This window comes from Neofelis nebulosa, chromosome 15, assembly GCF_028018385.1.
Source record: "Neofelis nebulosa isolate mNeoNeb1 chromosome 15, mNeoNeb1.pri, whole genome shotgun sequence".
NCBI lineage: Eukaryota > Metazoa > Chordata > Mammalia > Carnivora > Felidae > Neofelis > Neofelis nebulosa.
This window is the reverse complement of record NC_080796.1, coordinates 12,779,316-12,793,930: the sequence shown is the minus strand read 5'-3', so window position 1 is coordinate 12,793,930 and position 14,615 is coordinate 12,779,316. Positions and strand designations below refer to the sequence as shown.

General features: G+C 39.1%; 1 protein-coding gene across 5 annotated transcripts in view; it reads right to left on the bottom strand.

Annotated features, from left to right (window-relative positions):
* AKT3 (AKT serine/threonine kinase 3) overlaps window positions 1-14,615 on the bottom strand; it is a 307,958-nt gene that overhangs the window by 148,667 nt on the left and 144,676 nt on the right. The window contains exon 1 of one of the 5 annotated variants that reach the window (XM_058701172.1): window positions 5,364-5,490. The exons of the other annotated variants lie outside the window; for them this stretch is intronic. Within the exon in view, the coding sequence (XP_058557155.1) occupies window positions 5,364-5,451 (88 nt within the window). The 5' untranslated portion in view covers window positions 5,452-5,490. Of the gene's footprint in view, window positions 1-5,363; window positions 5,491-14,615 lie in introns of those variants that run through there. 5 annotated transcript variants of the gene reach the window in all.

Sequence of the window (14,615 nt, the reverse complement as noted above, 5' to 3'; positions counted from 1 at the left end):
GTGCTCTCTGCCTGGCATTCTGTCCCCTCACACAGCCCACGGCCAACCAAGTCTCAGATCAGATCTCACCTACACACGACCATGCTGCTGAAATTCTGTGATCTGCACCCTTGACCCAGGCCTCCCCAACCCCTCTTACCTGCTCTACTTTTTTATTTCACATACGTTATCACCCTCAAACATATGAAATGGCTTAGTATCTTTTTTGCTTATTGTCTATCTCCCCAACAAGAATGTAAGCTGCACTGATAAGATTCTTAGCACCTAGAACTGTGCCCATCTGTGCCTAAACACTATTTTTCCCCAAAGCAGACACTTACCAAATATTGTCCAAGTTGGATGAATTCTGATAGGAGTACCTAACAAGAAGGTAGTTTTGATGATATAAGAGGAGTAAATTTCTGGAGCAACTTCCTTATGCAGATAAGAAGAGAGGATTTGCTAGACAAGCAGAGGGCTGGCTCTAGTCAGGAGTATAGACTATTTAGTGAGAGAGCAAGACACTAAGAGCCCCAAAGCAATCAAGGGTATACATGCAAGTAGGAGCTAGTAGAGAGGATTTTCATATTACTTCTATTTTTTTTTCCCCCAGTGAACTGGGATATAAAGCCATCTTTAAGAATCAGGTTGAGGGGTGCCTGGGTGGCTCAGTTGGTTAAGCATCCGACTTCGGCTCAGGTCATGATCCCGCAGTCCATGAGTTCAAGCCCTGCATCAGGCTCTGTGCTGACAGCTCAGAGCCTGGAGCCTGTTTCAGATTCTGTGTCTCCCTCTCTCTCTCTGCCCCTCTCCTGCTCACGCTCTGAAATGAATAAACCTTAAAAAAAAATTTTTTTTTTAAGAATCAGGTTGGAAGAGGGTCGCCTGGGTGGCTCAGTCAGTTAAGCATCCGACTTCAGCTCAGGTCATGATCTCACAGCTCATGGATTCCGGCCCCGCGTTGGGCTCTGTGCTGACAGCTCAGAGCCTGGAGCCTGCTTTGGATTCTGTGTCTCCCTCTATCTCTGCTCCTCCCCCACTCAAGCTCTCTCCCTGTCTTGCTCAAAAATAAATAAACATTTAAACAATGTGTAAAAAGAGATTCAGGTTGGAAGAGGATGCGCTGAGGCTCTGAGAAGACAGAAGGTACATAAGAGCCCTCTAGGAGAATAGAAAAGCGAACAGACTAGGGAACTGTAACACGACAGCGGGGCAGCATCAGGGGCCCGTTGGAATTTCACAATCAAGAATTCACATGGTTGCGTGTTTCCCCCAGATGTATTTATTCAGCTACATGGGTGTGGCTGGGGCATACAGAGGACTGGATTTCAGCAAAGCTGTAATTTAACCAAGGAAGTTTGGCAAAGCAAGAAGCAAAAGAGAGGAGTCACGGCACCCTGATTTAGGTAATCAACTGGTGAATTCAAAATGGGTAAGAAAAGTGAGAACCTGGTGGTGTGCAAAATAATGAAAAGGTGGTAGAATTGACAGATAGTAAAATCTGTTCCACAGTTAAATATTGTACAGCGATGTCACATACTTTTTGAAATATGAATGTTAAAAGCACCAAATACAGAATGTCAATTTATATTTTGTTTAAATCTGAAAGTTCTAAAATACTGTACTACAAATACTATAAATACTATATACTATACGTTTATACCTATAAAGCACAGACCCAACCTGATTCTCTGTGAAGACCACTGTTCTTCCCATTTCCGACTTCACAAAACTCCTATTAAGTTTCCAGTCAGTTTTTATACAGTTCAAGTGACACCCTAGTAGAGAAATTACTTAGAAGTTAGGAATTATGTGCAAACCTTCCCCATAACACCTAGGACGCAATAGCACGTAAGGGGACACAGGACATACCTCATGACTGAACAACTGACTGAGTGACTTTTAAAGTAATGAACAGAGGACAGACACAAGATGGGCAGGCCTGACAGAAATACTCAAGGGTGAACTCTATGGACTGTATGAAGCAGAAATAGGAAGAACAGATAAGGGAAGTAAGAATGCCCAATCCAAGTTCACCTACACTTCAGTTTACTTAAGGTCACTCCTGTGGTGATGTTACGATGACTAAGACAGCAGACTTTAAAATCAGAGTGTCAGAGGTGTCTGGGTGGCTCAGGTGGTTAAGCATCTGACTTCAGCTCAGGTCATGATCTCACAGTTTATGGGTCTGAACCCTGCGTCAGGCTCTGTGCTGACAGCTCAGAGCCTGGAGTCTGCTTCTGCTGTCTGTCTGTCTGTCTGTCTGTCTCTCTCTCTCAAAAATAAATAAAAACTTAAAAAAAAATTTAAATCAGAGTGTCAGACTCAAATCTAGCCTCTCTCACACCAGCAGTGCTGTGATCCCATGCAAAGCACACCTCCAAGCCCCCAGGTTCAGGAATTAAAGACTTTAAAGGAAGCATATTTTCAACACTATACCTAAGTGAAGTTTAAGGGACATACTTTTAAAAACTTCTCAATGCTATAATTTAACAACCTACTTAAAATATTACATATGGGATTCTAAGTGATTATCAATTAACATAACTTACAAAAGTGATAAACAAGTGATTAATTACCATTCTCTAGCAGACCACTGGAAAGGAACTTCTTAGAAACGAATAAACTATTTGTATTTACATATAGGATGGTTTTGGAAAAATACTAAAATAATAACACAATGACCTAAGTAGTTATGCACAACTTGGCTATTTGGACTAAACATGCTAAATATTCATGGCCTCAACGACCTATACCAATTCTGGGCCAGCCACTATGTAAGACTCTGGGCATAGTATAGTAACAAAAATGAGACTCTCTACAACCTATAGCACACACCAAACTCTGTTATTAATCATTCAACATCCAATTACAACACATGTAATTGTAAAGTAGTACTTCATTAATGGCTTAAAGGTTTCAGTCAGGACCTTCTGAAGCCTAGCTGAACAAAAATGTTATTATGAACATGTAGTTTTTACTACTTTGTTTTTACAGAAACAAACCTATGTTTTATATGCTTCAATATGAAATACTCTACAAATGAATCCTATTTCAAAATGATACAGTAAAAGAGATTGAGACAGTAAAAGAGAGAAGCAGTTACCAAAAGCTGGCTCAAGATATTCAATGGTACTCGGGTCAGTACAAGGGAAGAGGGCACTCTATCTCCTTATCGGGTTTATTGCTGCACAAAGATGTAGTCAAAGAGCTGAATATGAATACAAAACCGTCGACACTGTCAATTACCATGTTTAAACAAACAAGTGAGCCTTGGGTTCTTTTATGTTAACCAAAATATGGAATCGTGAACACATCCTACAGCTCCCTGTAAAATGAAGAGAAATACAGGAGTTTTCAGAATATGGTTCATGTCTGAAAACTCTCATTCTTTTTTTTTTTTTTTTTTTGAAAACTCTCATTCTTAAAGGAGACTCTTATTCTTAAAGGGAATGGTGGCTGATAAGTAGATTAGCTAATACTTCTTCAGAAGAATATTTTCTTTTTAATTACGGGAAAGTTCCCAAATCAAGGTAGGCCACGTGAAAATTCTAAAATCAAAAGCAGAAGCTTTGAATAGCGATTCTAAAAAGCTATTAACCAAATGATTAGCTATGATTTCTGGAGCTATTTAACACACAAGAAAAAAGCAAGTGTTCTCATATAAAATGCCAGGCAGCTAACTTTTATTGTATCATAACCCATCATACTTTTCAGCAAAGCATTTGTTACACTGGTACTTAAATTAGGTATCCTAGTTAAATTCACCTGAGCCAGTTAAACTGCAAGCTAAATTTCAAGTGTTCTGCTTATGTTTACATGTTCTGAACCACAGACACCCAAGTATATTTGAAGCTGTAATCACTTTGTAAACCTGGAAGCCAATTAGAGGGATTGTAACACGCCAAATCAAAAAATTACATACCAAAAAGAATCTTTTTTATATCATCTGTTCAGAATTTGTTAAAAGATTAGGTTTTATTTCAACCTCTATAACCCTTTAAATACTATTTTTTTAAATAAGTTCTACTAATAGGCAACATGAAAAACAAAGGCATAATAATAGATTCTATTTATAATGAAATGGCACAATGAAATAATGCTGTCAGTTATAATGACCATAAAGAGGGTGTATTTTTGAGTCCTCAAATATAATACTATTATGTATATTCTTTTTTTAATTTTTTACGTTTATTTATTTTTGAGAGAGAGACACACACAGAGCACAAGCAGGGGAAGAGAGAGAGGGAGAGAGAATCTGAAGCAGGTTCCAGGCCCCAAGTTGTCAGTACAGAGCCCAACATGGGGCTCGAACTCATGACCCATGAGATCGTGACCTGAGCCGAAGTTAGACGCTCAACTAATTGAACCACCCAGGCCCCCCTAATTTTAAATGTACAATTCTATGGTGTTATGTACATATACAATGTTGTGCAGTCAAGCTGGTTTTTAACTCACTGATTTATTTACTTTCATTGTATAAATTATCTATGCTTACTGTAGAACAATTCATAAACAGATATAGGTAAAATGAAAAGAAAATTAACCAACATCCTACCACACAAGTATAACCACTGTTAAGGTTTTAATGTACATTCCTTCAGAACTTCTCTAAGCATTTTTTAAAAATAAAAATGAGATCACAACATGTAAGACATATTATGTAGGTGCTCTGCTCATTTAATATGTTGCAAATTTTTCATTTCAGTAAATGAAGGTCTATACCATCCTAATTTTTTAAAGCTTATTTATTTATTTTGAGAGAGACCATGCAAGTGTGAACAAGGGAGGGGCAGAGAAAGGAGAGAGAATCCCAAGCAGGTCCTGCACTGTCAATACAGAGCCTGATATGGGACTTGATCTCACGAACCATGAGATCATGATGGTAGCCTTAATCAAGAGTCAGAGCTTAACCGACTGAGCCACCCAGGCACCCCTACATCATCCTATTTAACAATGGCACAGAAACCCATGATACTCAGCTATCACAGTGGGCAGCTTATTATGATAATATGCCACAAAACAAACAGAAGTGGATTATTTAGATGTAAACAGGATAACATCTAACCATTTTAACATAGCCTGTTTTTCGGTACAGTGTTCAAATCTGAAAAATAATCATAAGTGCTAGTTCTGGATCAACTAAATAAGAAAAACTAACTTCTACTTAAAGTATGATGAAACTGGGATCTAATAATAAAATTGTAAAAGAATCTAACGAGAACGTATATTGGATTCCAAGTTCTCTAAGAGCAAGGCCCATACTATTTCATTACCTATTACTGTGCCTAAACACAGCAGGTCTCATATGAATACATGTAATGAGAGAACAGATGACAAATTTTGTCATGTGACAAGTTAATGACACTTTGAGAAGCAATTACCAGAGAATATTCCAGAAGAAGGGACTCTCCACAGGTTGCACAGCCTCGTCTCTCTGCTCAGTGAATGCAGAACCAAAGTGGGGGTCATATAGAACCCAGAACTCTTCTAGACCAGCAGAGCCTTAATGTATTCTGTTAAACAAGCCAGCTGTTAAAGCTATTTTAGATGACAACTGGAAAAAACCCGAGTATGAATTTCTTCTTAGATATTATTAAAGAGCTCTAAATTGATAAAATTTCTAAATTAATAAAATCCACCTAATAAAGGTAGACGGTGATACTGTAACTATGTGGGAAAATTCCTTATTGTTTACATAGAATTCAGGGATAAATGTCATAATACCTGAGTTTACATGAAATATTTTAACAAAATGATAATGTAAGTCTGATAAAACACTAACTGTTAAGTCTAGGTAACAGGTAGAGGAGAATTCATTAAGCTATTCTATTTTATCCGTACATCTGAAATTTCCCATCATCAGAAGTCAAAAACGGAAACACCCTCCAAAATAATATTAGATTCTTTCCTCAAAGTACTGTATCCAAAACAAAAAACAAAACAAAAACCCCCAAAGGCTTAAATGGCTGACTGTGGAAAAGGAAATTATTTTTAAAATATAAAATATACATGAGACTATCTAAAATAAAGGCTCTTCTGGTTAATTAGACTCATCTAATGCAATTTAAACTTCAGAATATTTCATTGGGCATTTAAGTTTATAGGAATCACTGCTGGAACAATCGGTTTATTTCATACCAACTCTAATTTACAACGTAAATGCCTCGTGCTTCTATTTGTGCCAACGGGACAGTTTCTAGTCTGTCACGCTCATCACCGCATCGCCATTTGCACCAAGGGGCCTAAGCCATAAATAGGCACCCACACCAAGACGCGTGTGCACTGCGTGCTGATCGCCCTGCCCTCACGGCCCATGACTCAAAACCACGGGCTACGGAACTGGCCTTCGTCGGTCGCCTTTCCCTAACCATCAGTAACGCTGCGGTTACCGTCTCTCCTAAAATCCCTCGTATCTCTTCCCTGTTCTTGTCCCATTTTTCTGCTGTATCTGATGCTCTTGGCCCCCCTCCTGCAAGTCCCCTCCCCCCGCACCCCCAGGACACTGGCTTTCCCGGTTTTGCTTCCATCCCTCTGATGGCTCCAGGGTCTTCTTCCTCAGGGTCTCTTCCTCCGTTCCTCCGAACGGAGCTGCTCCCTTAGGCTCCGTCCTTTGTGTTCAACTGTGCTTTTGTGATCATTTTGTCCTTAGTAAGTTCATTCACTAAATGAGTATTTGTCGTGTGCCCACGGTGTGCCAGGCACCAAGCTAGGCCCTGGGGGTGGAGCGGCCAACAAAACAAAGTCCCTATTTTGGCATAAAGCTTCTGCTCCACTGAGTGGAGGCGTGGTCAAGCTATAACCAAGTAAAACAAGGAATTTATTAACCTAGTACTGCTTGTAAGTATTACGAAGAGAAATGAGGCAGGGCAACGAGTTAAAATGGCAGGCAGGCGGTACTACTTTAGAACGAAAGGGTAGGAAAGTCCTCTCACGGAAAGGAGGCTCCGGTGCAGCCGTCTGTGGGAGGAGTCTGTGGGAGGAGGCTTCCGGTCGAAGGCACAGGAAGTGCACAGACCCACAGCGGGAAAGGGCCCACAGATGTGTCCGAGAAACAGCAAGGAGTCCAGGGTGGCTAGAGTTCAGGAAATGGTAGGAAATGAGGTCAGGGGGATCTTCAGTGACCTGGGGAGGGCTGCGGATATAATCCTGGGGAGCTCTCTGGTGGCTTTGCCTCAAATGTCACCTGATGTCTGAAGACTCTAAAACCTGAACCTTCCATATGGCAAAGCTGGCATTGCTTTTCTGAGGCCCTATTATCATCCCATTCTCAACATACCTAAAAGCGTTTCATATTTTCTTTTATCGTCCGCACTGAAAATTACCACACTGACACAGTGTTTCTATTCAATTTATTTCAGTATCATTTTCCTAATCACGCAATAAACACACTCATCTTTGACTCTTCTGACCCGTAGCTAAGCCACATTCATCTTAACAATTCTTTCAGAAACGTCTGTTTTCACTGCTCAACCAGACACTCATTACCAAAATCGGGATCCCTGAACTGGCCTCCCAGATGGTCTCCCTTCCCCCACCCTTCTCCCTGTCCAAGGTGTCCCAGTATGACTACAGGCCTGAGCAGTCTTCCTCAAACTCTTATTCTATAGACGATTCTCCTTCTCAAAAATATACAAGTCTCTGCAGGACAAAGCTCAACCCCACTAGTCACTCATAAGCAAGCCCAAATCCTTTTCAAATTTTATTCCTTACTATAAAAACAATAAGGGGCACCTGGGTAGCTCAGTTGGTTAAGCGTCGGACTTCCACTCAGGTCATGATCTCAGAGCTCGTGAGTTCGAGCCCCGTGTCGGGCTCTGTGCTGACAGCTCAGAGCCTGGAGCCTGCTTCGGATTCTGTGCCTCCCTCTGTCTCTGCTCCTTGCCTGCTCACACTCTGTCTCTCTCTCTTTCAGAATTAAGTAAACATTAAAAAAAAAATAAAAACAAAATGAATACCCCGGACCCAAAAAAACTACTAGAATTCAGAACTGAATTCAGTAAAGTCACAGGATACAAAATTAATACACAGAAATCTGTTGCATTTCTACACACTAACAATGAAGCAGCAGAAAGAGAAATTAAGAAAAAAAATCACTTATAATTGCATCAAAGAGAATAAAATATCTAGGAATAAACTTAACTAACCAAGGAGGCTAGAGACCTGTACTCTGAAAACTATAAAACATTGGTGAAAGAAATTGAACATGGCACAAATAAACGAAAAAATATTCCATGCTCATAGATTGAAAGAACGAATGTTGGGGTGTCTGGGTGGTTCAGTCGGTAAAAGCATCCGACTTCAGCTCAGATCATGATCTCACAGTTCATGGGTTTGAGCCCCATGTCAGGCTTTGTGCTGACACCTCAGAGCCTGGAGCCTGTTTCAGATTCTGTGTCTCCCTCTCTCTCTCTCTGCCTTTCTCCTGCTCACACTCTGTCTCTCTCTGTCTCAAAAATAAATAAACATTTTTAAAAATTAAAGAAAAAGAAAACAAATGTCATTAAAGTGTCCATACTACCCAAAGCAATCTATAGATTCAATGCAATCCCTATCAAAATATCAACAGCCATTTTCACAGAACTAGAAAAGAATAATCCTAAAATTTGTATGAAAATCAAAGGATCCAAATATCCAAAGCAATCTTGAAAAAGAAAAACTGGAGGTATCAAAACTCCAGATTTCAAGATATAATACAAAGCTATAGTAATCAAAACAGTATGGTACTGGCACAAAAACAGACACATGGATCAGTGGAATAGGACAGACAGCCCAGAAACAAACCCACACTTATTTCATCATTTTATCTATAACAAAGGATGCTGCGATATACAATGGGGAAAAGGCAGTCTCTTCAACAGCAGTGTTGGGAAAACTGGACAGCAATATGCAGAAGAACAAAACCCCACCATACACACAAACTCAAAATGGATTAAAGACCTAAATAATGTGGGACCTGAAGCCATTAAACTCCTAGAAGAAAACAAGCAGGAATTTCTCTGACATCAACCATAGAAACATTTTCTTCTACATTCTCAGATATGTCTTCTGAGGCCAGGGAGACAAAAGCAAAATTAAACTATTGGGACTACAACAAAATTAAAAGCTTCTGCACAGCAAAGAAAACCAACACAACAAAAAGGCAACCTTCTGAATGGGAGAAGATATTTGCATATGACATATCCAATAAAGGGTTAATATCCAAACTATGTAAAGAACTTACACAACTCAACACCAAAAAACAAATAAACAAACAACAACAAAAACAAGTAATCTGATTACAAACCAAGCAGAAGGGCTGAATAAACAAAGCCAAAATAAACATGAAAAGATGTTCAACGTCACTCATCATTCAGGGAATGCAAACCAAAACCACAATGAGACATCACCTTCTACCTGTCTGAAAGACTAGAATCAAAAAGACAAATAACAAATGTTGCTGGGCTTGCACGAAAAGTGAACCTTTATACAACACTGTTAGTAGGAAGAGAAATTGGTGGCAACCATTATGAAAAACTCTATGATGGTTCCTAAGAGTAAAAACTGAACTACCATATGATCTGGAAATCTCCCACCTGTTCATTGCAGCATTATTTACAGCAGCCAACATATGGAAACAACCTAATTTCCCTATGATGGACAAATGGATGATGAAAATGTGATATTAAAAAAAATACCCTGCAATTTCATGGACAACAATGGATCACATTTGAGGGTATTATGCGAAGTGAGACAAACCAGAGAAAGACAAACACTGTATGGTATCGCTTGTGGAGTGTGAAAAATTTAAAAGCTGATTGAAAACGACAAGGAGTACTTTCTCCTGATATATATGTATATCTTCATTCTCCCTTAAACATTCTCCGGTTCTTTTTTTCAGGTGTACAACACAGTGATTCAACAAGTGTATGTTATGCTGTGCTCACCACAAGTATAGCTGCCGTCTGTCACCTGACAATGCCGTTTCAATACCATTGATTATATTCCCTACGCTGTACCTTTTATTCCTGTGACTTATTCATTCTACCACTGGAAGCCTGCACCTCCCGATCCCCCTCATCCACTCTGTCCATTCCCCACTCCCCTCCCCTCCAGCAACCATAAGTTTGTTTTCTGTATTCATGGGTCTCTTTCTGCTTTGTTTGTTTTTTAAAAAGCTCCCGGATTATTCTTAATTTCAGGATTTAATTCACACTGCTTCTGTCATGTGAAACACTCTCCTTCCCTTCTACCTAGATTCCAGTCGCTGAAAAGCTCTGATGATTCCAGCTCTTACTCTCTACTCTGGAAGATCTTCTGCACTTAACATTTACATTGCACATGCTGGGACTGATCACATACTGTTAGTTACAGACTGCTTCAAGTGTATCTTCTTAACTATACTGTAAGCTTCAGGGTACCTGGTACTTCTAATAGTTCTGTTTGATTCATCACAGCCTGAATTCAAACAAACAAAAAGAGATTCAGAAAACATTTCTGAATACAGGGTGCCTGGGTGGCTCAGTCAGTTAAGCATCCAACTCTTGGTTTCAGCTCAGGTCTTGATCTCACAGTTTGTGAGTTCGAGCCCCACGTCGGGCTCTGTGCTGACAGGGGTCTCTCTCCCTCTATCTCTGCTCCTCCACTGCTCTCTCTCTCTCTCTCTCAAAATAAATAAATAAGCATTTTTTTTAATAGAAAATATTTCTGATGCAACAGAGTTTATCACAACTAGTTCTCTTTTTCTTATAAATCTCAATATTTTATTTTTTTTTTTAATTTTTTTTTCAACGTTTTTTATTTATTTTTGGGACAGAGAGAGACAGAGCATGAATGGGGGAGGGGCAGAGAGAGAGGGAGACACAGAATCGGAAACAGGCTCCAGGCTCTGAGCCATCAGCCCAGAGCCCGACGCGGGGCTCGAACTCACGGACCGCGAGATCGTGACCTGGCTGAAGTCGGACGCTTAACCGACTGCGCCACCCAGGCGCCCCTAAATCTCAATATTTTAAAGTTCACATGCCTTGAGAAGCACAATTTACTTTATGATCCCCACCAATCTTACTTATTTCTTCAAAATCCATTTGTCCAGTTTACTCTATGTATACATATAAATAAATCTCAATGATGACATCAATTTGAAAAAACTAAAGCCTAATCAAATTCTTGATTGCACAGCCACAGCTCTAACAATTAAAAGCTAGTATCCTTTCCCTAGTAGAAAGCAGTAGATTTATAGAATAGTTAAAGGGATTTTTTCCTTGGAGAACAACCAAAAGGTAGGCCTATCCATTCAGAGTAAAGCAGAGAACTATCAAAAAAAAAAAAAAATGAATTTTGGAAGATTATAAACCAACAAACCTATTAATTTCATTTAAACCATATGTAAAGATAACCAAAGAGTCATTATTATAATCTGACCGATCTGGAAAACACTAACTTCTTACAACTTTAAGGAAAGACAGAGATGTCTCGGTTTCCATTCAGAATTCTGACTCCAAATAAGCTATCCTGACTTTAAAAGGTTTCAGTCATAACCATAAAGAGGCCTCTGGGTCTTTACTATAGCACAAAAACAGTATGTTTCAAAATTGGGTATAAGTGGTGCATTGCAAGATAAATGAAGAGTGTACATTGGAATAATCAGTTCATTTGTCTCCAGCAGAATAAAAAAATCTCATCTTCTATCTTTTCCCAATTGAGTAGGGAAACTTTGCTTTCCACTACATCTTTCTCCAAAATTTATTCTTTTTAAATAATTAAGTACTAAGCCATTATTTTGGCCTATTATCAGCTGCTTTCCTGTAACATTAAGATTTTACGTGCATTATTTCCCTTTAATCTTCCCAGTAAAGTTTTAGAGGGTTTTCATTATTTCCATTTCACAAATAAGAAAATGGAAACTGTCTGGTTTTTCAGTCACTAATTCAAAATCATCAACTCATTAAGGTTATAAAGCTGAATCTCTAATCCATGTTTTCTAGCTCTGAATTCTTGGCTCGTCTTGGTATGTCATGAACTGTTTTAGGAATGTTAGCTACTTACAAGAGAGGAAGTGAAGTTTTCTTTCTTTACAACAAACTTTGTATATTACACTTACCAGTTTTCTGCAATTAATCAACAGAAATAGGTGACCTACAGAGAGTACTGAAATTGTTTTCCCCCAAAGTAAACTGACCAAACTTCTTGTCTAGTATTTATGCACCAAAAATAATTGCTATCTATTGTGAGAATACAAAACTTAGAAACACCAATAAACTTTTATCACATGATCATAAGATAGGGAAAGTTCTAGGTGACAGATGAACTGTCAAGGAATAATACTGTTTCAGAAGTTCTTTACAGAAATTAAATTTGAAAAATGTCTTTCTGTCAATATTAAATTACTGGTTCAAGGCGGAGAGCACATTTGGAATATGTATTGGCCAAAAAGTTAAAAACCGTACAGGAAATAACATGTAACATGTAACATGTGCCTGGATTCTGATATTGGAATTTGTTCAGGCTTGTCAATGTAAGCCAACCCTGAAGATTTCTTACAATAGTCTAAGAATCAAGAGCCACTGATAGGAAAACAATAAAAATGTAACTTCCTATAGGCACAGAAATTCCAAATATTTGCTGAATTATGTCAAGAATATAGTTTAATGAAATGTCCTCTTTCCCCAGGGCCATTGTGAAGCTCAAAGGAACAATGTGTATGAAATACTGCTATAAAGAGAGTATTGCATGTTTATTTTTAATCACTTTATAAGAATATCCTATAGAGACAGAAACTTTAAACTTCACCAGTGTGCTTTTGGAAGCAGTAACTGTTGCTGGTTGGATGATTCAATTATCATAAACTATTCTGGCGTGTTTCAAAAGCAGTGCCATTTTAAAACATAAAAAATGTCTAAAAATGCAACCATAGTAATAGATTCTGAGAGCATGGGTTGGGGGGTGAGGGAGAAAGACAATGACAAATTGGTCCAAAAGGACACTGAGACTTCATAGTTGGAAGACGATTGTGCTGACAATTAGTAACAGGAAGCAGAGCACAAAACAAATGAATGAAAAAAGCTGAACCAGCAATGAAAGACCTTATTATAGGGCAGCAACATTATTGTAATAAAGGGGCAATGTACTCTCCTCCATGAAACTTTCACACAGCCACCCTAGTCTCTTTTCTCTCTCCCTGCATTTCATTTTTCATTAGCATCTGCTTGATTATGTATTATTTCCAATCCAAAAGAATGCCTGCATAGTGTTCCTAAATTCCAAGGCTTAAAGGTCCTTCCCTGCACCCTGGCCTTGGGCCTCAGTTAACTTCACTCAAATAAATAAATAAATGCTTTTAAATTAGTATAAAGATATGGAGGGAAAAGACAGGGAGTGATTTAGACTATAATGGCAGAGAGATCAACAAAACACGTGTCCTTCAAGTCCAATCTGTTAAAAATGCAACGATCGTGAGTCATATGAAATATCCAGATGATTATGCCTCTCATAATCAGTCTCTCCTATGACCTCTCGGACATAATTAGAAAAGCAAAGCTGAAATGGTCACATACCAGTGAATCCTCTGCATTAAGCTTCAGTTTCCACAAAGAGAAGCAGCTCAGAGCTCTGAAACAAATCTTCTCACGCTAGTTGAGAATCACCAGATTGGATCCCTGAGACCGACATATAAACTAGTCTAGAGGCATGGAAAGCCCACACTTTCTGAACTACCCACACGAGAAAACCTCTCGCCTCAAGACCCCGGGGCAGCAGGAGAGGTTTCAGTTAAGCAACAGTGCGCAAAAAATCACTGCCCTTGAAACCTGCAAGTTGGGGGCTTAAGAGTTCACATGATCACCGGCAAACTCCATGAGCCTCATTCCCTGGCTATCACAAAGCAATAGTATATATCCTGGAAAACTGTTAGTGGGATTAACATACCCATAAAGGTCCTCAACAAGTGGTGGTGGTTGTTGTTGTTATTATTATTATTATTATTACTACTACTACTACTTCTCAGCAGACTGAATGTCTCGAGAAATTACCATGTTGCTGACTGGCAAACCACTGAATATCACAAGAAAGAATTGTATGGATCCTTCATTGTAACCTCCCTGACACCACATGTGACAAAACTCTGGAATCCCTGGGTGGTGGCGGGACCAGTTGATATTACCAGTCGTGTTGATAGGAATCTATCAAATAACCGGCCACCTAGCTATCACCTGCATGCTTGTCCCCCTGCTACAGAATAAGTAAGAATTGCTGTGACATAAAATACATCTCTCAAGAACAATGAGAATCTGCTATTAACCCACTGCGTATAATGGCTGGCATACGGTGAAGTTTCTGTGGGTGCTGACTAAACATTACTTGAAGAGAGCTGTCGTCTGAGCCCTGTGTATGATTCAACACACTCCGGCCAGATATCAGACGGACCTCTGCCTTCTATCTGCTTAGAGGCTCTGGGAAAGTTTCTTAATCTCTCTAGATCTTGGTTTCAGTGTCTAGTTTGCTTGGATTTTTAGGTAGTTTTATTTCATGTCATTCCTGTCGTGACATAATGTGATCACATAAATAAAGCACGTCGTACTTAGGAGGCTCTTAAAAAATGTCAATTCTCTTTCCTTGCTTCCTCAAGTCCCTCTTAATTTCCTATGACAGGCAAATACGAT